Source organism: Telopea speciosissima, chromosome 7 (assembly GCF_018873765.1).
Source record: "Telopea speciosissima isolate NSW1024214 ecotype Mountain lineage chromosome 7, Tspe_v1, whole genome shotgun sequence".
NCBI lineage: Eukaryota > Viridiplantae > Streptophyta > Magnoliopsida > Proteales > Proteaceae > Telopea > Telopea speciosissima.
Genome location: NC_057922.1, coordinates 16,643,355 through 16,664,968, shown reverse-complemented (window position 1 = coordinate 16,664,968; position 21,614 = coordinate 16,643,355). Strand labels below are relative to the sequence as shown.

The 21,614-nt window shown below is 39.0% G+C and overlaps 1 protein-coding gene across 3 annotated transcripts; it reads right to left on the bottom strand.

Annotated features, from left to right (window-relative positions):
- Positions 1–1,786: 1,786 nt before the first annotated feature.
- Positions 1,787–15,838, bottom strand: LOC122669128 (NADH dehydrogenase [ubiquinone] 1 alpha subcomplex subunit 9, mitochondrial). 3 transcript variants are annotated; one of them, XR_006333966.1, is made up of 13 exons: positions 15,672–15,838; positions 15,358–15,454; positions 15,051–15,115; positions 14,753–14,838; positions 14,346–14,430; positions 14,180–14,250; positions 8,817–8,948; positions 7,281–7,396; positions 5,085–5,205; positions 4,901–4,969; positions 2,528–2,648; positions 2,172–2,406; positions 1,787–2,094 (listed from the first exon to the last, which is right to left on the bottom strand). XR_006333966.1 is itself a non-coding variant. In XM_043865808.1 (12 exons), the coding sequence occupies exons 1-12, from the start codon at positions 15,760–15,762 to the stop codon at positions 2,267–2,269; spliced, it is 1,194 nt and encodes a 397-aa protein (XP_043721743.1). In that variant the 5' UTR covers positions 15,763–15,838; the 3' UTR covers positions 1,787–2,266. The 3 variants fall into 3 exon arrangements, 1 of the variants encoding a protein (XP_043721743.1); XR_006333967.1 differs by having other exon boundaries at positions 1,787–2,034; XM_043865808.1 differs by having other exon boundaries at positions 1,787–2,406.
- Between the last annotated feature and the right edge of the window lie 5,776 nt (positions 15,839–21,614).

Below are 21,614 nucleotides of genomic sequence, written 5' to 3'. Positions count from 1 at the left end.
TTACCCCCACATTGGCACATGGGCCACTTGAGCACGCAGCAAACTCTTGCTCTTTATTTATTGGGATTGAGTTCCTTGTCCGGCTGTGAGCGTATGCTAGCGCCTTCTTGTGTCTTCTCTCTCCTCCCATGAACAGATATGTCATAAGAGGGAGGAGAGAGAGAGGGACACACAGGTAGGCACTAGCATGCATACAAGCTATGCGGCCTGACAACGTTCTTTTCCCCATATTTTTATGGGTTCCTTGAACATGAATTTCATCCTCGGATGAAGGTTCCACGTTCCACCTTCCACATATGCAAAATGGCTGATATTACTCCTTGTGGAAGAACTTAGAGAGTTGGGTAAGCGGCCTAGAACACACAACAAGAAGGTTCCGATTCAGATCAGCCAAAACCGAATAAATTGAAAAAAAAGGGAATATCCCTGTGCACAAGGCTTCCACTACTGCAGAGTCTAGTAGGGGCATATGCAGCCTTACCCGCCTTACCCCCGCTTTGAGAGGATGTTTCCATGTTTCGAACCTGCAACTTGATGATTGCAATAGCGCAACTTAACTGTTGAGAAAGGCTTACCCCCCCCCTCCACCCGTCCCCTACCCGGCTACCGCTTCCCCATCCCTCTAGAACACCCTCTCCCTCCCCCGCAGCCCGAGACCCAGCCCCAGTCCCACCCACTGCCCCTCCTCTCCCCCGCTGCCACACCCCGTCCCTGTAACCCAAATCATTGTGGAAAATGAATGTCCATCTAAAGTTCCAAATGTTTCTATGAAAACTTTTAATTGGTGGCTTGAAAGACAAAATCAAAACTTGCAAAATTTATGTATATAGAGGATACATGTGTTTTCTATATAGAGAATTGAAAACCAAATCTCATTGGCATCTATTCGTACCATGGGACTTCTTAATGCGTATCTGAGCTGCAGAAACATTATTGCTCCATACCAAAAATCTACAGGTGATTCTTTCCTTGATTGTATACATTCTTGCCCAATATCTGCATTACCACCAAGGAAAAATTCTCTTCCTATCTGTGGTTTCTCTTCCTATCTGGAAGTTTTGATCCTCTGACAAAGGAGGCAGGTTGGATTGCAATTATTATGATTAGCTATTATTTTGCTTCAGCCATTATGGATATGCAAGAAGCACACAAGAGGCTGAGGTGAAAGGACTACAACAAGGCCTTGATGGATCAATGCAAAGCACATAAAGATATAGACTCACATTAGATAGTGAACCGTATGACTCAAAAAGAAGATCATCGATGGCCTGGGGAAATTTCTCTAGCTTAATTGACATGAAATTTGATACTACTTTCTGGTCTTCATACATTATAAAACGTGGCTGACTAGTCAATAGACATAGCAGAGACTAGCAAACAAAGCTAGGATCACAATGAACAGAGTAAGTTATTCCACCGAGACCCTCATGGACACATTATTCCAGAATTCATAATGTCTAATAAATTTTTTACATTTCATTTTAAAAAATAATTTCAAATCTGGTTCCTCAGAACTGATAGCTTTTGGCCAAGAAATTTTGTTGTTTAGTCATCTATTTCCTTTTTCCTTGGGTGTGTATTATCATTCTGTTGCGAAACTTGAATCAAGCTGGGTGGAGAAGTGGCTCGTGAGAAAGTCCAGGAAGTTATTGTTGTCAAGTTTATCACTCTCCAAATGTCACCTTGGATTGGGGTAACCCTCTCAATGATCAAATCCTTCGAGAACTAGGAATGACTAGGAATTAGCAAAGGAGTGATAAGTTGTCTGGTTGATTACTACACACTGTTACTCAAATTCATAACACGAAGGATCAATATAAGCGCATGTATAACTCATTAAGGATGCCAAAAGACCAAGAGAGTAATAAAATGTGACATTAAAGTGAGGGCTTTGGAACCAGGCCCAAACATTCGGATTTTGCGAATAATTACAGAGACTGGAAATAATGAACCTGTTCTTTATCATTTGAGAAGAGTTAACACAAAATTATTCTTTCCCAGATAACCTCCATCGCACTGAGCCGCCCCATAAAGCTGTAAAAAGCAACGCAGCCCTTAATGCGGGTCAGTATACACTCAACTTATTGATGCATCCTTGCAAGTTGTTACAAATAAATGTCATTAAATGCCTGCTGTTTAGTGGTAGCTTAGTTTTTCAAGTAATAATATACCTGGTTGAAAAAGTCTCCACTCAGACAGCAGTTTTGAGAATAGATGCAACCTCAGTACAGGAAAAGGAAAAATTGCAAACTAAAGATGCTGTCCCTTATGGATACGAGTCAGGATTTACTCTTTCACTGACTGTAGAACCAAACATTGGTCCACCCTTACGATATTGGATGAGAAACTCAGTGGGATACCCCTTCAGCTTATGGGGCACAAGCCCAAGATCACCGAATGTTAAAGCTGTAGAATCAACAAAACAATGGAAGAGACAAATGAGGAACCATAAGGTTTAAGCTAAAAAAGAATTAGACATTAGAAAAAAGCACAGATGCCAAATTCCATGCCAAAGAATTACACTAACCATTTTCTGACACTACTGTGTCTACAGTAAGAGCATTGATCTGATCCAAATTGAAAATGCTGGGGATGGGTAAAGGAAATGGAACTTTATTGAGTAAGAATTCTCGAGGAGATGCAAGGGCCTGCAGTCATTAACAAAACAGTTAGTGGCAAGAGACCAATCTGCACAGACATTCACATCCTGGCCATGTGTTCAGGTGAAGCAAGAATTTTGCAGTAATTATAAGCAGCAGATAGCAAAAACAAATATGCTGCCAGCCAAAAAGGATATAATTTTAAGTCTCACATGATTCACTATCCATCAAACATGCCCTCAATTTGCTTGTCAAACACGTTTTTAGAGCCAATAAAAAGAAACTTATGTATTCATGAATTTATGAGTAATATGACAGCATTGTTGAAGTATTCATTAAAGCTCTCTATATATTTTTTCTACAGTACCCTCCTGCTTGCCCCAAGCTCAACCACAACTGATTGATTGAAACAGTGGTTGAATTGGTATGATAAAACTCAAAGATGGGATATGGGGTCAGGAACCACAAAATGGCCCTAGATTGGGTTGTACTTGACTTCGAGCCTTGGTATTGAACAAGAAATCTAACCCAAAATTGATGGTATTTTGACCTAAGGCCCAATAGTATATAGAACTCCTGATGGGATAGGGTCAAGAACCACAGCACAGCATGCGTCAGACTTGAGTTTTATTTATTTATTTTTCTTTCTATAATAGTATTTGAGAACTCATGTGTCACAAAACTCCTTTTCAGTTCTTTCTAGCTTAGTTTAATACAAACCTAGCCAGGCTGTAACAGGTGAGCATCTTGGGTTGAAATGGGTTTGATGCGATCCCGGGGTTGGAAAACCCTAGTTGGGTTCTATGATCCCACCCAAGCTCTAAATGTATCAATAACAAGAGATAGTGGCAATTCTGTAAATATATCAAGTCTACAAGGGGCAATGGCAGTGCTGTAATTAAACAGAATCTTCAATGGCTAACAACTTAAAGATAAGTTCCAGAAATTGCATGTGGCGGTAGAGAGGAAATCAGATTTGTTTGCAAAGCTCCAACCAACAACAAGAGAGGTATTAGGGCTTAAGATTCTGGGGTTCAGGTCGCTCAGTTCATGTGGTCTTACACCTAGAAGATGGGGAGAAAAATAGGAATGAGGAGATTAGTTCACAATTGTGGGGAACTGTTGTGAACCAGAACAGGGGATGGATAAAAGGAGAAACCAGAAAAGAAGAAGCAGAATGAAGGAAGAGAGGGAAGATGTCACCTGAGATGGGAAGAGAGTTCAGAGAAGAGGAGGTAGAATAGCGCAACCAAGCTCTTGGCAGCCAACGGTATCGACTCAATTTTTTTACTCCAAAATCAAATCTCAATAATACATTAATACGATGGTTACACGTGTATAAAAAGAGGATAAAAGGGACTCCTAACTGGATTCTAAAATTGAATTTGGAATTCTAAACAGATAAGAACTCCTACCGTAAGATAGGGAAGAGTTCACCCTAGATTAAAACTCTCTAACAAAATTTAAAAAGGTGTGGCACTGTTACTAGAGTTTCTCACCTGTACAAGCAACTAATAAATAAAAATAAAAGATAAACCTAAGAATAAATCAAGCATGTAACTCATCAGGGTTACTGTTAGAAACGTCCCCACCAAATGACTCTGGCCTCATTGGCGCCAACCTGACTCAAAACCAGGAAAATCAAGAAACAAGGCTCAGATAATAAGCATAAATCTTTTCACATACATGACATGTGGGAGGCATTGAGAACATCAATAGTGAACTATTACAACATCCAAGTAAAAAGATCTGTTGTGGCCGAACTTATTATTCCAGTGCTTCTGATGGAACTAAAGCTTGCATAATTGTTCAGAAAAGGTCATCGCATCAGATGGTTACAGATCATCTGATAACTCTGCTTTTTGGGCATGAAAATCTCCCGGGCAGGGCATGAGTTTGACACCATGTGTGTGTGCGTGTGTGACACCTGTTCAAAGATTTTGTTCTTGTGAGCAGTAATTTTTTTCTCTGGGTGTACAGAAAGAAGCTGCCCCCATTTCTTCCTCAATAAATAATTTCTCAAGAATTTAATATCCCAATGTATTGTGAGCAAATGCACAGTTTGCACACAGCATAAAACCTAGCATACATCTACAAAGGAATCTGAAATCTGCGACTGCATCTACAAGATTATGAGCAAATAATAACCATTGCTCCTTCAATAAGTAGTTTCACTGTAACTAAGACATGAAGACTTATCAAACAAAAATTAGATTCTTGGGAAGTGCATACTTCCATAATTTCTGAATATGCAGTTTGAATTTAAGAGTGGTCAATGAATTGAATCATATATTACTTGCCTTCGCAATGGGGAAAGGAACTTTCACATAACGTGGCCATTCACGGATCATATCATACATCAACTCTGCCTGCAGAATATTTTTTGACGAAAGGAAAATTAAACTCCACCTCAGAATATTTGAAGGTCAAAAGCAGCTGTCTCCATGACTGAAAGGATCCAAAAATACTTCAGGAGAAAATTACCAGTTCTTGTACTCTGAAAATCTCTGGTCCACCAAGTTCATATACTTTACCCATGCTGGCATCATCTTGCAAAGACGACATAATTGCAGCAGCAACATCAACAACATACACTGGTTGGATTCTACAAATAAGAGATTAATGAAGGCATATTCACATAAAGTTAGCAAGACAGTATAAAGCTTACAAAAAAATCTTTTTTTTGAAAGACATCTGCTTAAAAAGGAATTGATAGTTGTTATTTCTAAATGGAATGATGGCATAGTTGTCAAGGCATCGCCTAGGCGTCAAGGCTCTTTCTTGGGTACAAGGTGACAGCATGCCTTGTTGACACTTCATGAGTTCACGTTGATTTATGTTATTACTTTGTTTTTTGAAGAATATACTTAAACTATATCCCATGCTTTGTCTCTTGATATGTTGGTTTTCTTAAATTAGGTCATTACTAGCATAATTATATCATGTTGCATTGCATTGGCTTCTATGTTACATATAAACATAACTACGTAAAATTACGAAAAAAGAATGCTACATGGTCGCATTGCTCCTGCACCCAGACACAGGAGTACGCTAAAGTACCACCCTGCCCCCCATGGAATCAAAAGTTGCATCTATGTCCCTTCGTGCATTCTCATTGGCCCCCGCACTGGTGCAGGCGCTACACGACCAGACAACGATCTCATGCCCATAAAACTATCATTGTTATATTACATATGGAAGAGGGTTCCCCACACTGTAAGTGTGGGAAGGAATCTGCACGCCACACCAATGGTATATCTTGAAAAAGGTATCTTCCTTGTGGGGCACACATTTTCAGAACAGGTGAGAGAATAAAAAAAAATCATGTGAGAGGGGCGTGGCAAATCTTTTTCCAATTATATATAGTCATTAACACACGCCTAGGTGGGCGCCTTGTCACCTAAGCACCCCTCCAACAAGGATTTCGGCCGAAACCAAGTTTCAGTCGAAACCTGTACATTTTTTCCAGCAAGTTTCGATGAAGGGTTTCGAGGCCAAAATGGCCAAATTAGGTCCGAAACTTCAAGGAAACCCTTATTTTAGGCCCTCCAAAAAAAGTGGAAAAATGCTTTTTAAAAATTACACCCGAAATGGTAGTTTGACTTTAGACCCTAGGTTGGTAGTGTAGGCTATATGCTGCTGTATACATTCTTTAATATGACCTAATCGGGCTATGGTGTGTAATAGGGGTGCAAGTTTGCCCCGGCCAGCCCGACCAAGCCTGCCTTGAGCCCGATAAAGCTTGGGCTGGGCTAAGGTTGAGAATTCGATGCCCGGGGTAGGGGCCGGGTTGGTCCTGGGCTGATCCGGGTTGAGCCCAGCCCAACCTGGTCCTGTATATTTAAATATATAATTATAGATAATAATATCATAATTCGGTCGAAAACAGGGCTAACCCGACCTAGCCTAGCCCTAAAATGACAAACATAGGGGCTGCCAGGGTCAATCAGGGCCAACCTGGCCCAGCCCGGCCCAATCAGAATCAATCAGGGTTGGATTGGGTTGGGTTGAACCTGATAGGACTGGGCCTGCGCTGCAATATCCCAGCCCAACCTAGAGCTGGGCTGGTTGAGCTAAAGGGACCAAAGGTTGGGCTGGGGTTTTAAAAAATCCGGCCCACTCCGGCCAGTTGCACCCCTAGTGTGTAAAATATAAAAAAATGAAGGCCAACCACAAAGTATTTATCCTATTTTTTAGGAAAGTGATATACCTTCAACTTTGAATCTTGCACAAATCTTCAAAAAACGCAGCAAATCGTCGCTTCCAATGTGTTCCTCTACTGTCCAAGTAATTGTTCCAACCTTGTACAGCAGACCAGCAGTGATTCGGCCAAGAAAGCACAAAAAATAGGTTTTCCATTCTTCACTGGCGAAACCTGACGAAGCGAACGAAATGGGTCGAAATTTCGACCCATTTTGTACAATACTTTGCTTTTATATAAAAGGCAAAGTAGTGTTTCGGACAAAATTTTGGCGAAATGAAATTTATTACTGAGACTTCTTTGAGTATCGAATATGATTTCGTTTCGACACTTGTCGAACCCAAAATATTTCGTAAGATTTCGCGAAATCTTGAATTATGCTCTCCAACGCCTTGGGCCATCTAGTCGCCTTGACAACTATAAAAATGATGGTGACATAAAAGTGGTGATTGAAAAAAAGAAAGAAACTTAAGACATACTTGGTTGATCCATCACCGATGAGTGGAAGAAAACCGTAATTTTTTGCAAAATGCGCCCAATTATTCAAAATTCGATCTTCTGTTCCAATCATGACGGCAGGTCTCATAATTGTGGCCTGTGAATGAAAGCATCACAGGCTCAGTTTAACATTGAAGCAGTAATGTTCAAGAATCAAAACAAGAGCAAAGGAGATCAACTTAAATGTGCTTAATTAACATAAATAGATCACAAATAATGTGCCATTGAACAATTCTGTACTCAATTTTCTGAATGCTGCAGTAGAGACATCAATTTGCACAAGAGACATTTCTAACAGATCATGCACACCTGTGATGCGTCGGCTTTAGGAGTTCTAGTCTTACTTATTTTCTAAGTCAATCAAATTTTGCAATGCAAATTTACAAAAAAAGAAACCGCAAAAAAAATAATCAACAAGGAGATGGAAAAATTATTTCATGGGCATAAAGTATGTAATGTACAAGAAAATAACATTCTGCCGAACACTCTCAAAGAAATTGGTAGCCTATAACTCTTTCTTTCCCACCGTTTCAAAAATCAGAATCAGATAGGTCTAATCAGCCAATTCGGATAGGAAACAGTCATGACCAATCCCGATTCCGGCTGGTTCTTTGTCCAAAACCCTAGAATCGCTGAATTTTCATATCTCAGGGCTGATTTTTGGGATCGATTCTGGTCCGATCAGGATTGGAATTGGCAGGGACTGATCCGATCCCCAATACCATGCTTTAAATCCTTGTTCTATCTATTTATCTACCTATTTAAATTCAACTTATAGCTGTCATTATTATTATTTATTAAGACTGTAATACCTAGGGTTGAAATAAATGCCAAAACATTGTTTACCCATCAAGGAACTTTTGTCAAGGGAATGCGATTTCATTATAGATAGCGATCTTTCAATAATTTGTCTTAATGGACACAAAGAGATCAGGAAAGAGTTCAAGGTGCACCTTTCAAGCCCCTCTAAATGTATATGGACACATAAAGTAGGGCAGGGTGCAAGCATAAATTACAAGAGAGGTACATCTGCAACCAATACTGGTAATGAACCAGGTTTTGCCAAGTTTATAGCCCCACCCCCCTCTCATTTATGGTAACCTGAAGTCAATATGCCCATAAGGCTGGCCAAGTGACTCACATGCCAATCATTCAAATACCTTCCAGTGTTGGAGAGAAAATATGGATCCCCTTCAAGATTCATACACTCTAGTTATAGCTATCTTCAACAAATACACCAGACACAAGCTCAAACATGGTTTTCTACATTAAAAAATATTATAAGAAAGCCCAGGGAACATCAATAACCCAAATTGAATTCAGTACGAGAAGAAACAACTTTACTAGATCAACTTGCATCATCTTACTCTACGAATTTTATTGAAGTGACTAAAAGAAAATTCAGCACAAAGAGGATACTTAGAGAGCCTCTGATTTTCTACATTGCAACTAAATGGGACCCACAGAGAGTATTGTTATCCACTAATGAGAAAAGAAACCAAGAACGTAAGTTTGACCTCTGGTATTTCTCTCATAACTGCTTCCTCTGCAGCAGCCTTAGCTCTTAGCATCCTGGACGGTGATGATGGAGATGCCCCTAAGCAAGAAACTTGAATAAATCTCATGATGCCACCATGTTCTTTAGCAATCTGCACATGATACAACAAGGTTCCTTAAATAGAAGAAATGAACAGAAGGAAAACTCAACCTGGGTAGTCACACACACAAATATATATATATATATATATATATACACAAACAACAACAACAACAAACTCAACCTTAACCCAACAAATATATATATATCATACTACTATATAAGTGCATGAACTCATGCTTCGTGGCAAAACTTTCATTTGACAATTTTACCATTCTTTCTAACTTAAATACTTTCTATTCTTTATTTTCTTCCTATTATTTTTCTCTTTTATCGAAATTCTTGGTACCCTTTCTTAATCTTTTTACCATTTCTCCATCGACATCTAAAAAAACGAACCTCTCCCTCTCTACGGTCTCCTCTCTCCCAATCTCCCCATTCTCCATCGACATCTAAAAAAACGAACCTCTCTCTCTCTCCACCAAACCTAAACCCTCTCCCTCTCCCTCTCCCTCTCCACAGTCTCCTCTCTCCCAATCTCCCAATCTCAATCCCTCTCATGTCTCAAAGCCTCTTATTCACTGCAAAATCGAACCTCTCTCTCCCTCAAACCTAAACCCTCTCCATCTCCACGGTCTCCTCTTTCCCAATCTCCCAATCTCAGTCCAAGAAATCCTCACCACTCCATCCGACTTCACTCTCTATCTCATTCAGACAACCACCATCCTCCATTAATCCAAAGGCGTATGTTTCTTTCCCATTCTTTGATTTCGGCCATTCATCTGTCTTTCCCGGCACTGACGTTGGCACTGGCAACGCCCTCCCTCCTTTCTTTATAAATACATTCTTCTTTTTCAGAAGCTCAATTTCGTGGTGGGAGGAGGAGAAAGTGGATTGAGTCGTAGCAGAGAAAGGATTGTGATTAGAGGGTTTTGTGTTGCTGCATTTGATGCTTCTCTTCTGCAAAATCGATTTCTGCCTTTTCTCTTCTAAGTGAATCTCTAATCAATTTCGTATACTATGGTAATTATTTATTTCTTTCTTACAAGGTCTCCTCTCTCCCAATCTCAATCCCTCTCACATCTCAAAGCCTCTTATTCACTGCAAAATCGAACCTCTCTCTCTCCCTCAAACCTAGACCCTCTCCATCTCCACGGTCTCCTCTCTCCCAATCTCCCAATCTCAATCCCTCTCACGTATCAAAGAAATCCTCACCACTCCATCCGTCTTCACTCTCTATCATTCAGACAACCACCATCCTCCATTAAATCAAAACGTATGTTTCTTTCCCATTCTTTGATTTGGCCCTTTATCTGTCTTTCCCGGCACCGACGTTGGCACTGGCAACGCTAGTACAGGTCCTCTTTCTCTCTCTTTCTATCGCTTTCTTTGACTCATATCTTTCTTTATAAATACATTCTTCTTTTTCAGAAGCTTAATTTCGAGGCGGGAGGAGGAGAAAGTGGATTGAGTCGTAGCAGAGAAAGGATTGTGATTGGAGGGTTTTGCGTTGCTGCGTTTGGTGCTTCTCTTCTGCAAAATCGATTTCTGCCTTTTCTCTTGTAAGTGAATCTCTAATCAATTTTGTATACATGATAATTATTTCTTTCTTTCCTTCAAGGTGTTTTAACTCTTGACGGATCGAGCATAAAGTTTTCCAAAACAGTTTCTTGCTATTTTATGCTGAATGTTTTTTCTAATTCTAAGTTGGTTTACTTCAGAGGTTAATTTATTAATCAATGATTAATCACTTGTAGAGTTAGTGGTTATTAGTCAATGTTAGTGGTAAACAATGTTTTACTTGTGGGTTTGAGTTTTCGATGTGTTTTCAGAATTTTTCCTTCTTAGGCTCATTCTTGTCTGGTTTTGTCTCTACTTTTGATATTCTCATAAGCTTAATCACGAAGTCCTCCACCCCCCTCCTCTTCATAGGTGGAATCAGTTTTATACAAGGAAAACTTCACTTTGGAAAAGCCACTCAGTGAGGAAGAAATAATCCAAGAATGCAAAGCTCTAAGCAATTGTCTCATAAACTTGTAATTTATCTTTCCTAATTTGATTCTGTATTTCCAAGGCAGCAACTATATTTCTTTCTTTCTTTCTTCCCTAACCCTTGTTCTTATAAATCGAACCTCTCTCTCTCCCTCAAACCTAAACCCTCTCCATCTCCACGATCTCCTCTCTCCCAATCTCCCAATCTTAGTCCCTCTCACGTCTAAAAGAAATCCTCACCACTCCATCCGTCTTCACTCTCTATCTCATTCAGACAACCACCATCCCTTTTATACAAGGAAAACTTCACTTTGGAAGAGCTACTCAGTGAGGAAGAAATAATCCAAGAATACAAAGCTCTAAGCAAACGTCTCATAAACTTGTAATTTATCTTTCCTGATTTAATTCTGTATTTCCAAGGCAGCAACTATGTGCCCACTTGATAACCTTACGGGTGTTTCTGTTCTGGTTATGTGCTCAGAAACACCAAAACAGTTTTTTCATTCTCTGTGCTGAGAAACCGTTTTTGACCCGCTTGGTAAACCTATTCTTGGAAACAAGCAAAACCTTTTTTTTTTTTTAAAAAAAATTAACAAAAGGATATGTTTGGCACACTTTTCCAATTTTACAAAAGAGAATAGTGAACGAATATAGGAGTTTTTATCGGGCACACTTTTCCAATTTTCAGCCAAGAAGCGGTAGACATGTTCTGTCAAAAGTCTTCCAGGGAGCATAAATTTTGATTTATGTTTCCAAAATCAGTTACAAAAAACACTTCGTTATCAAGCGATTTTTAGGTGTTTTTCCGTTTTGAGACTGTTTCTCATAAGGTTATCAAGCGGGCTCTATTTCTTTCTTTCTTTCTTCCCTCTCCTTGTTCTTATAAATCGAACCTCTCTCTCTCCCTCAAACCTAAACCCTCTCCATCTCCACGGTCTCCTCTCTCCCAATCTCCCAATCTCAGTGCCTCTCACGTCTCAAAGAAATCCTCACCACTCCATCCTTCACTCCCTATCTCATTCAGACAACCACCATCCTCCATTAATTAATCCAAAGACGTATGTTTCTTTCCCATTCTTTGATTTTGGCCCTTTTGATTTTTCATTTCTTAATACGAATTGTAAAACCATTAATTTCATTGTCTCAGTTCATCTAATATTTTACCCAATTGGATTGTTTTTGCAGAGCCCAATCGACATGTCAGGAGGTATTTTTCTTTCTCTCTTTAAATTCAATATCTTCCTTACTTTTCTGCTATGGCGTAAGAAAGTGAAGTCACTAAATTATACCAGCTTTATTAGAGACATGTACTTTAAAAGATGGTCCGAGAACCAAATCTAAGTGGCAACTCTTCAACCCTAACCTCTCTCCTGAGATGATTCATCTCGTCCAAAAAGACGAGATTACCCTTGATCTGGGGATCTTACACGTAGAAACCTACAACTTCAGCACCAGAAACCCTTATGACAATCCTTGGAGCTTCCAACATTCCAATTTCCCTTGATAGAATCCATTGTCAATATCTCCCAAGCAACAACCTTGTGGTGATTGAATAACCCACTCAACCCAGGCTTAATTCAACAACCAGTTAAAGAATTCTGAAACCAGTCCCAATAACCCAGTAGAAGGATCTTCTGAATTTTGTAATATGCTCCAGGTCCCTGCTCACTCCCCCTGCCCCTCTTTTCTTTCCCTTTTAGTAAGATCTTTGATCTTCTATCAGGAAGACAATTACACGTTAGAAATTACAGCATGAAACACCTATGTCCAGGTCAATATGCGGATCATATGAAGATTATATAAAGAAACTTGGCAGAGGAGGAAAGACATTATTGTCACCCTCCCATGCAAAGTCTAAGCATTGACCTAGCGAGAAGAATGATGATCTTAACATTAACTCAGATTGGCAGCTCACAAATTTTCTCTGGTCTGTGGAGTACTGATGGATGGATGACAACAGTCGTTACGATTCAAAATTTGACAGTATGACTTTTCGAGTGAGTTGACGTCTACTTCTGGAAAAGGGGAAATCGCATAAGTGTCTCAAAACATCACCTAGGGGACCAATTAGGTGCTTCAGGGTATGTACTGTGGGTCATGCAAAAAACCAGCTCCATCAGAAAGTTGGTCCTCTAACTATAACTAGTTGATGACTTGACTTGAGTCGCTAAGTATGGGTAGTCAAATCAACAAATTTTTTCCCACTTGACTGTATCTATTTTACGTTAGATCAGCTACCAAACTAGTTGATGTTAGTACCTATTCTTTTGCTATTTAACTATAGAGTCCCCCCCCCCCCCCAAAATCCCAACCCGGCTTAAACATGTGTAGTGGTATCCAACCCCAAATCAAGGTTAGGCCAGCTTCTTTCACCAGAATGTTAATCCCTTACAGTACCTTTAAACATGTTCCTTATATTCATGTTCTCATGATACAACGAAAGGATCGTCTCCTGATGCCAGTTTCCCGCTAATGTTTTGCTAATGCAATGCATGAAAACACATATATAAGGTTAGCCTAATAACATCCAACCCCATGTTAGTCACAAACTGCCCCATATTTGATTTTTCATGTTCTTCTTAGGAATTAGCAAGCATGAAAGGGAAATAGAATTTAGGCTCTCTTTGGCGTAGTTTATATTTATATTTATGACCTATTTATGAATAATCAATTATGATAATAGGTTATGGGCTATAAACAATATCATTTGGTTACTACTAGACATAATAGATTATATAATAAAAATTACGTTTGGTATGATTAAGCGAAGAATATATTATGTATTATGGTGGGGGAGGAGTGGGGTTGGAGAGAGAGAGAGGGGGGGCAAAAGAGAGGCTTTGTTCTAATTTATGTTAACTTTACCAATTTACCCTCACTTAAGTAGCAATTCTACACATGTTCATTAATGGTACCCGCATAAACAAACATGAACAGTTTATGGTGATAAATCGTAAACAACTCTCGAGCTGTTTAAAAATTTATGCTTATATTGATTTATTTTAATGAGAAATAGGGATCATAAATCATACCAAAACACATCTATTTATATTTATGTGTCAGATAAACATAATTTTAAACTATACCAAAGAGAGCCTTAGATAAGGGATCCCTTCGTGATAATAAGGGACATGCCACTCTGCCGACAAATTAGAGCTTTGGAAATCACACAAAATTTTATCAACTAAACGATGGAACTTTCTTAAACTCCTTCAAAAAAATAACCAATAGTCAGAATTAAACAGAAAAGATGCGGAGTTAAAGGCTAAAAAGTCCTGGGCAACAATTTACCATAGCAAGCTGTCCAGCCATAGAATGGTTCACTTCCTCAAAACTGTAGTTTCTGGTCTCATACTCTCTTCCTGTTGCCATAGATTGTTAATAAACACAAGATATTGCACAGCCCCAAAGAAATTCAAAATAAAGATAATAATTGTTCCACTGGAAACATACAAACCTACAAGATTAAGAACAATATTTGCCTTCGCCATTACGGCCTTAATTGAATCTTCATCTCTTGGATTATATTTCATTGGTACTATCTGAGTGTGTCAGATATAAGAGGTCAAGAATCAGGGGGGAAAAGAAGGAATAAGAAAAACCATAAATAGAGGAAGATATTAAGTAATGAAAATTTTTTTCACTAAGTCAGATTCATCTGCTCAGATTCAGGGGGGATGGGGAGCAAATAGGATAATACTTTATAAGACCATCCGTAAGGCCATGTTAAGAAAAAACCTGAAAGCCAGATTATTGGAAAAATAACATTGAAACCCGTATGCATATACAAACATAAGTGTCTAAAGAAATTAGTAAAAGAAAGGCCAGAGAGACCAAATGAGTATGAGACATCTGTTCTTTTACCTGTCCCAAATCACCCATCAATTTGAGGTGCCGAGGAGAATCTTCCGAACCTCTAAAAGGAACCAAAACTTGAGATCCCATTTTAGCTGGAGACAGGTAAATGATTTTAAGTATCAAGGGCATATTATGATAAAGGAATTCTCAGAGGAATTTCCAGATATTGCGAAACTGATGTTCATTTTGACAATGTAAGTTCCCATTAACAATGAACACAGTAAATGCCAAAATAGTTTCCGTGCAAAACTCAATAACGACCTAAACAACGACATGCAAGCTATAAAATTCTATTATAACTTACCAAGCTGTTGAACAACATAACGACCAAGAAACCCAGTAGCTCCAAACACAGTCGCAATAATACCACTGCCCAATGGACACAATATTTCAAACTTAGACTGCATAAAATAAAATAATTGAGGTGGAGCAACCTCGGTCTGGATCATTAAAGGGGAAACTTAAGTCATTCACCACTTAAATTCACGGTAGCATTTTAGACCAAATCCAAAACGAAAACAGAACCATTGATGATACAAAAGGATTTACTGATAGAAAGGAGGGGGAAAAAAAGAATAAATTTAGAAGCAAAGAAGAAGTAGACAATGTACCTTACTGATGATCTTCCACCTGTACCTTTGCGAACGAGATGCTCCACACCTTTGGTGGCAAGGGTGGATCCGTAGCGTGGATGATCGCTCCCATAATCTGGAATCAAAATGGGTACAGAAAATTCATGATCCAAACCGTTGTTAACATAAATAAAATCCCCTAGACAAACGGATTTACTGAAATAAGATTCATCGTATAAATTAAGGACATAGAAAGGGAGAGAAAGCGAACCCCTTTATTTCAGAAGGGGAAAAAAGAAAGAAACGAGAAAGGAAACCCTGGAAGAAAAGAAATGAAGATCGAGTGAAGTAACCTGAGAGTGAATAAGCGGGTTTCAGAGTTGAGAACGCAGGCGATGGCTTCAGAAACTGATGCCCTAAGCGCCTCGTGTAAGCCTGCATCATTCTTCGTCAACTGATTTGTTCTTTGGAACGAAGAAGAATGAATGAATGAAATTTCCGTAAGGAGCAGAGACGTCTTGGTTATTAGAGTTAGACCTGCAGGAAAATAGAGGATTCTAACCTGCGCCTATGTGAGGACTACACATTGTGTCTCCCAGACCCAGAGTGCCCGACCGTGTATGCCTTGACGGGTTACCCAGTTACCCTAAAACCCGGAACGCTTCGTATCGTGTCTTGGCTCTGGTTCACCTAATCCATATGAAAATCTCTTTGGGATCGAAGGACCACCCACCGATTGCGCCTCGTGGAATAAAAGCAATGCAAAAATGCAGAATGCAGTTTGATGGACAATCCCACACAGGGGACCTTCGATGGGTATGTTTTGGCCTTTTGGGGAGCTTGTTGGGCTTCTCCTTAATGGGCTTTTAGAAACCAGCTTCCAGGAGGAAGTAGGATGTGTTGGTTTGAAATATGGAAGAAAATTCTCTGTACAAGAGTGAGTGTGCCACCTACGCCAGACAAAGAGGAGGCAAAATGACCGCCCCACCCCCATGATGCCAATGCACATGTTTTCATTGGCCCCCGCACGCATAAGAGCCATCTCTCCCACAAAGAACAGAGACTCGTAAAATATCTACCTCCTTATCTCCTTGAAGCTGGCTTTGAAATTGTGATAAGTTTAGTCATAGCCAAATGTCTCTGATGATTTCATATAGCAGTTGATATGTGTGCCATAAGTTGTGCACAAGTGTTCATGTGAGTAAGTCAATGATGAATGTGGGTTTTTTTTTTTGAGGGGGGGTGGTAAGAAGTGGGATTTTTGTCTGCCATGGTACCTGTATGCATGTGTTTACAATTAAGGGAGGTAAGTGTGTACAAAATTTTGTTGGTTCCATCAAAATTAGTCCAACACTTGGTATAACATTTTGGTACCTTGGATGAACAAAACATCAACAAAAGTTATTTTGAGGAAGGGTTCCCTTGAAGTTAACCCAACAATTGAAATTTATTTTCTATTCTGCAACTTCTCTTTACTGTCATGATTCAAGGAGGAAAATTAGGTCAGTTTTGGTTTTAACCATTTAAAATCGTTTAAATTGATTAAGTTTTTATTTGTATATTAAATAAATAATGACACCCTCCTGAATCTTTGACATTCTCATGGCCTTACCACACATTGATGAAATTATTTATGTTTTTTTTTGTTTTTAAAGCGGTTCAAAATTTAATAAAGATGGAGTAGGTTTATATTAAATAATTGTTTAAACCTTGGTGCAATGGTTAAGTTGTGCTATTGCAACCATCAGGTTGCAGGGTCGCAACATATAAACAATCTCTCTACGAAGCAGGGGTAAAGCTATGCACATTTGCCTCTCCTAGAGTCCCAAACCTTATAGTAGCGAGAGTCTCGTGCTCTTTTTTTATGCCTTTCTATATGAGAATATGTTTATATTAAATAAGGGCAGAGGTTGGGCATGCTGATGCTAGCTTTCCCAGAGCTAGCAGCTCAACCAATGGGGGGTTAGGATGGTAGGGGAACTTCTCCATGGACTGAGGAGAGAGGCAAACATAGTGTTGGGCACAACGATAGTGTGCCTAGTCTTTACCCCATTAAATAATTGCTTATGACTTTTGTATGAAAATAGGTTTTTGGGTGCAGTGTTTTCTATGAAACTATTTAGGAACCGTATAATCGTTAATAAATGGTTCGACTTTGGTTTCTATCTCTGACACCGTGAATTGAAACGAACCGTACCGTTTAACCAAAATCGCATCGTTTAACACCCTTAATCTAAAAGCTTTATCTTTTAGTTGGACAATTCAACATAGTTGAGACTTGAAAGGAGACGTTGTTTGGCCAAATAGTTGAACTCCAATGGTTGGAATTCTCAAAACATCATCCCAACACTTTTAACATTGCTCTATACTTTGTATATAAAAAATGGGGGCATGTTAAAGAGTTAAGACACTCATGAGAGAATGTTTAGAAACAGCTTGAATGTTCTCTGTGCCACAGCGCAGGCTGCACCCAGGCACATGGGCTTGCCACTCAGGGGGGCAAGGTGGTCATTGCGCCCACCCCCATGTGCCTGGGCGCAGCCTGCGCTGCGGCTCAGAGAACAACGCTCGTATAATATATGCAACGTGGTAGTTCCAATAGGGCCCAATTTCGGGGACAAGATGATCCCAAGATCCTCTGCCCACATGTCAAGTTTCAATCCAATCCAGTTAGCCAATGACAAAACAAACCATTAAAAAAAATCTAGGACTAAAAAGAGGGTGCTCAAAACTACAAGGGGATGTATGGACATACATAGGGGTATGATATTACATTGGTCAATCCGGAGTCTGGAACTTGACCTATATATCCAACAGTTGGAATTCCCAACATCATCCCGGAAGTAGGGTTATTTGTTGTTACGTATTTTTTTTGGAAAATCACCCCATGTGAATGATCCATAGTTTTGTTCATTAATGATATAAAATAGGGATAATATCCTACGGGAGAGAGTTCTCTAAACAAGCAGCTTAGGGGAGTGCACCAATGAGGTGTGATAAAATGGTATCGCACATAAGAGGGCAACAAGGTCATTTCATCTAAGATGGAGAGAACCAAAAGTCTAAAATTAAGGACATCAGATTGTGTATAAAAATGAATAGAATTTAATGAAGACGATATATATTTTGCATAGGAATAATACTTTTTTCCCATACTCATCCTATTAATAAATAATCTAATCTAAGATGGATTTTTCATATTTTTTCTTCTAATTTGAATATTAAATAAATCTTCCTTCTAAACTTTTGGTTATATTTATTGAATTGGGAGAGGGTTCCCCTCGATGTCAGTGAGGGGGGGGGGGATCTCCAGCACCATACTGATGGCAGTACAGAGAACGGTATCATTCACATAGGATCCACATGGTTAGAATAAGAGAAAAAATATATTAAAAAAAAAAAAAAACCATGTGAAAGGGTAATAGTACATTGACGTGATGGGATCTACACTCAATATCCAGGTTTGAGCGAATCCTTTTATTTTCTTGGGGTTGGTATCAAAGTTTGGACTATGAGTTGGCCATCTAGTTCTATTCAAAAGCTTTTCCATTGGTGAAAGGTGTGTGATTAAAGTGGGGCTTGAAAATGAACATGTGAGTAGTAGTTAATTTACGGTATCATCTTCCCATATAACAATTTGGATTTGATCACTTGTATGTTGTAACAAAAATATGTGTGACATAACAATTCTTGTTTTTTTTTCATCATATTAGCACTAGTATTTTTGTTAAGACAAAGTTTTCCTCCACCCATAGAGGATGGTTCAACCACCATCCTAGGGTTTTAGTATGTTCCAAAATACCTTCTTGATACCTATTCCCACCCCTCAGTGAATGAGATCCTATTCACTATGAGTGGAGGGAAACTCGGTCCTTTTTGTTATACACATTTTCATAATTATATTCTAAAGCATTGGAATCGATCGATTGATGTAATTCTAACTTTGATTATATACCAAGATGAAAATTGTTTGGGTTAAGTAGACAAACATTGTACACGGGACCATATCTTGTTGTGTACCAGTTCTTTGGTGTTTCTGTTACTGTTTGTTCTTTAGCTACTTGCCTTTCTATTATTAAGCCTTTAACATTCTACTATGGTGTGGAACTGTATCTCTTATATATTGTTCATATCTAATAAACTTATATATAACTTATCAAAAGATAAATAAATAGTCTAGACCAAGTTTCTAAAAATCACCTAATTCATCAAGTTGTATAGCAAAGAATATAAGGATTCTATTCCACCCATGTGACCAAATTCAAACCAAGTGACTATCTACTACCCCATTGTTTTGTTTTTAGCAATTGACTTGGATTTTAATTGATTGATACCCATGGTATTAATAGTTAGCTAATTGAGGGAATTAAAATCCTAACTATTTAGTCGTTTTCCTAGATGGGAGGAAGACAATATTTGTTACTAAATATAGGACTCTTGGTTATCTTAATACTAAATATATTATATGAATGAAAGCCCCCATTGATGAGATAAATTGAAAGGGAGGAAGAGAGAGAAAACCTAATGTGTTCATCGCCAACAACTATAGAGGTCAATCTCATGATGATGTTCCAGTAGCGTTCAACAATATGTTTTTACAGCTTCTACTTATGTTATTTGATTCACGATGTTCATAGGCAAGATCATAGAATGTTCGTTTCCTTGTTGTTTTATGGCATTGTGATGATGTTGAATGCCTACACTTAGTATCATAGACATCGTTATGCCTATTGTGCTCTTGAACCACATAATGAGATATGTTTTTGTGGTAGTCCTTTAATTTTTTTTTTTAAAAAACATTGATTGCATCCAAGGCTGCAACCCCTGGACACAAGTGCATGCATACCTGCAACCCTCAAGCATTAGGCCATTGAATAGCATGCAGACTGTGGCTCCCTTTGCACCCATGGGCGCGCACAGACCCCAGCCAGGCCTATCCAATCCCATGCCTCTTCCTTCCCCTAGAATGTACTCCTCATGCACAAGCCCTGACCTTCCCGCACACACGGGCCCTGTTGGTGAGACCTGCTATTTCCCCTTATTGCAAGCACTCACAAGCACCAACCAACTTGTCCGTACCCGAAAACCCCTCCTTTTGACCGCTACTTTTGTTGGCTAGTATGCTAGCAGCCTGCAACTGATGTAGGCGCTTACCCACAGGCTGGCCATTGGCGATCATGAGTGTTGTTGTTCTGTGGGTCTTCATGATTTGCAGGTTTGTGAATTAACAAAAAAAAAAAAAAAAAAAAAAAAAAGAAGACGATGAAGAGACGATGAGTTTGGAGTAGGAAGAAGATAGGTAGCACCAATTTTGATGCTATTATGTTTTTTTTTTGGCCAACCTATAGAGGGCCCATAAGCCACTAGGTGGGCGCCCAAATGCCAGCCCGGACAGCCCAAGGTGGGGGTGGAGGGGTAGTGCATGCTAGCACCAAATGTGGATAAGAGGGCTTGATCGACTTACCAAAGCCATGAGCATGCTTCAACAAGACATGCTAAACCACCAGACCAAGTCTAGTTCCATGGTGTTATTATGTTAGGATAACCCTATAAGAATATTGGAGGATAGAAATGGTACTTTCTTATGAGGAAAAAATTGGGTTTATTTTTAAAACCCAATGGGCTTAAGCCCATAGTGAGTTTATAATAGCTTTTGGGCCTCTTTCTTGCTAGGTTATATAAACCTAACCTAGGGCCAAGCCCCGACCAGGCCAGCCAGACCCAAGCAAGTCCAACCTACTTAAAAGAAAGAACATATTGAAGGAAGGGATATTAGGGTTTCGGGATTGACGATGATGAATAGTCATAGACTTAGGCCTAGCATGTCTTGTGTTTTCAAACAAAAGGTCCAATCCCATTTTTTAATCTGTTTTGGACCATTATGTTCAATTTGGCCCATGGCCCTCTGCCATATATTAATGGCCCATATAAATTGTTTCTTGGACCATACTAAGGCCCTCTTTGACATAATATATATTTATGAGAAATCAGTTATGGTAATAACCGTCATGATTCATATTAGTATTTCTATTCAATCAAGGTATTAAGATTGTCTAACATGGACTGAAGTGATTGGAATGTTTTACAAACATGGCACCACAATATGCCAATTTAAAGAGTCAGAACCCAAGTAGAGTCGATTTGCAAATATATATTTTCAAAACTGTTTGGAACAAACATAATGTGTTCATGACCACATTCAAACCAAATGACCTATCCACTATCCCATTGTTTTGTTTTTGATAACTGACTTGGATTCGGATTAATTGATATCTAGTCTATCAATAGTTAGCTAC

What these genes read in the sequence shown, in the direction of transcription:
- LOC122669128 (XM_043865808.1), bottom strand. Translation starts at nt 15,762, where the DNA reads ATGATGCAGGCTTACACGAGGCGCTTAGGGCATCAGTTTCTGAAGCCA. An exon ending in TGGCTGGACAGCTTGCTATG is followed by an intron (nt 8,949 to 14,179) that starts GTAAATTGTTGC and finishes TATCATGTGCAG; the next exon opens with ATTGCTAAAGAACATGGTGG. An exon ending in TTTTCAGAGTACAAGAACTG is followed by an intron (nt 4,970 to 5,084) that starts GTAATTTTCTCC and finishes AATATTCTGCAG; the next exon opens with GCAGAGTTGATGTATGATAT.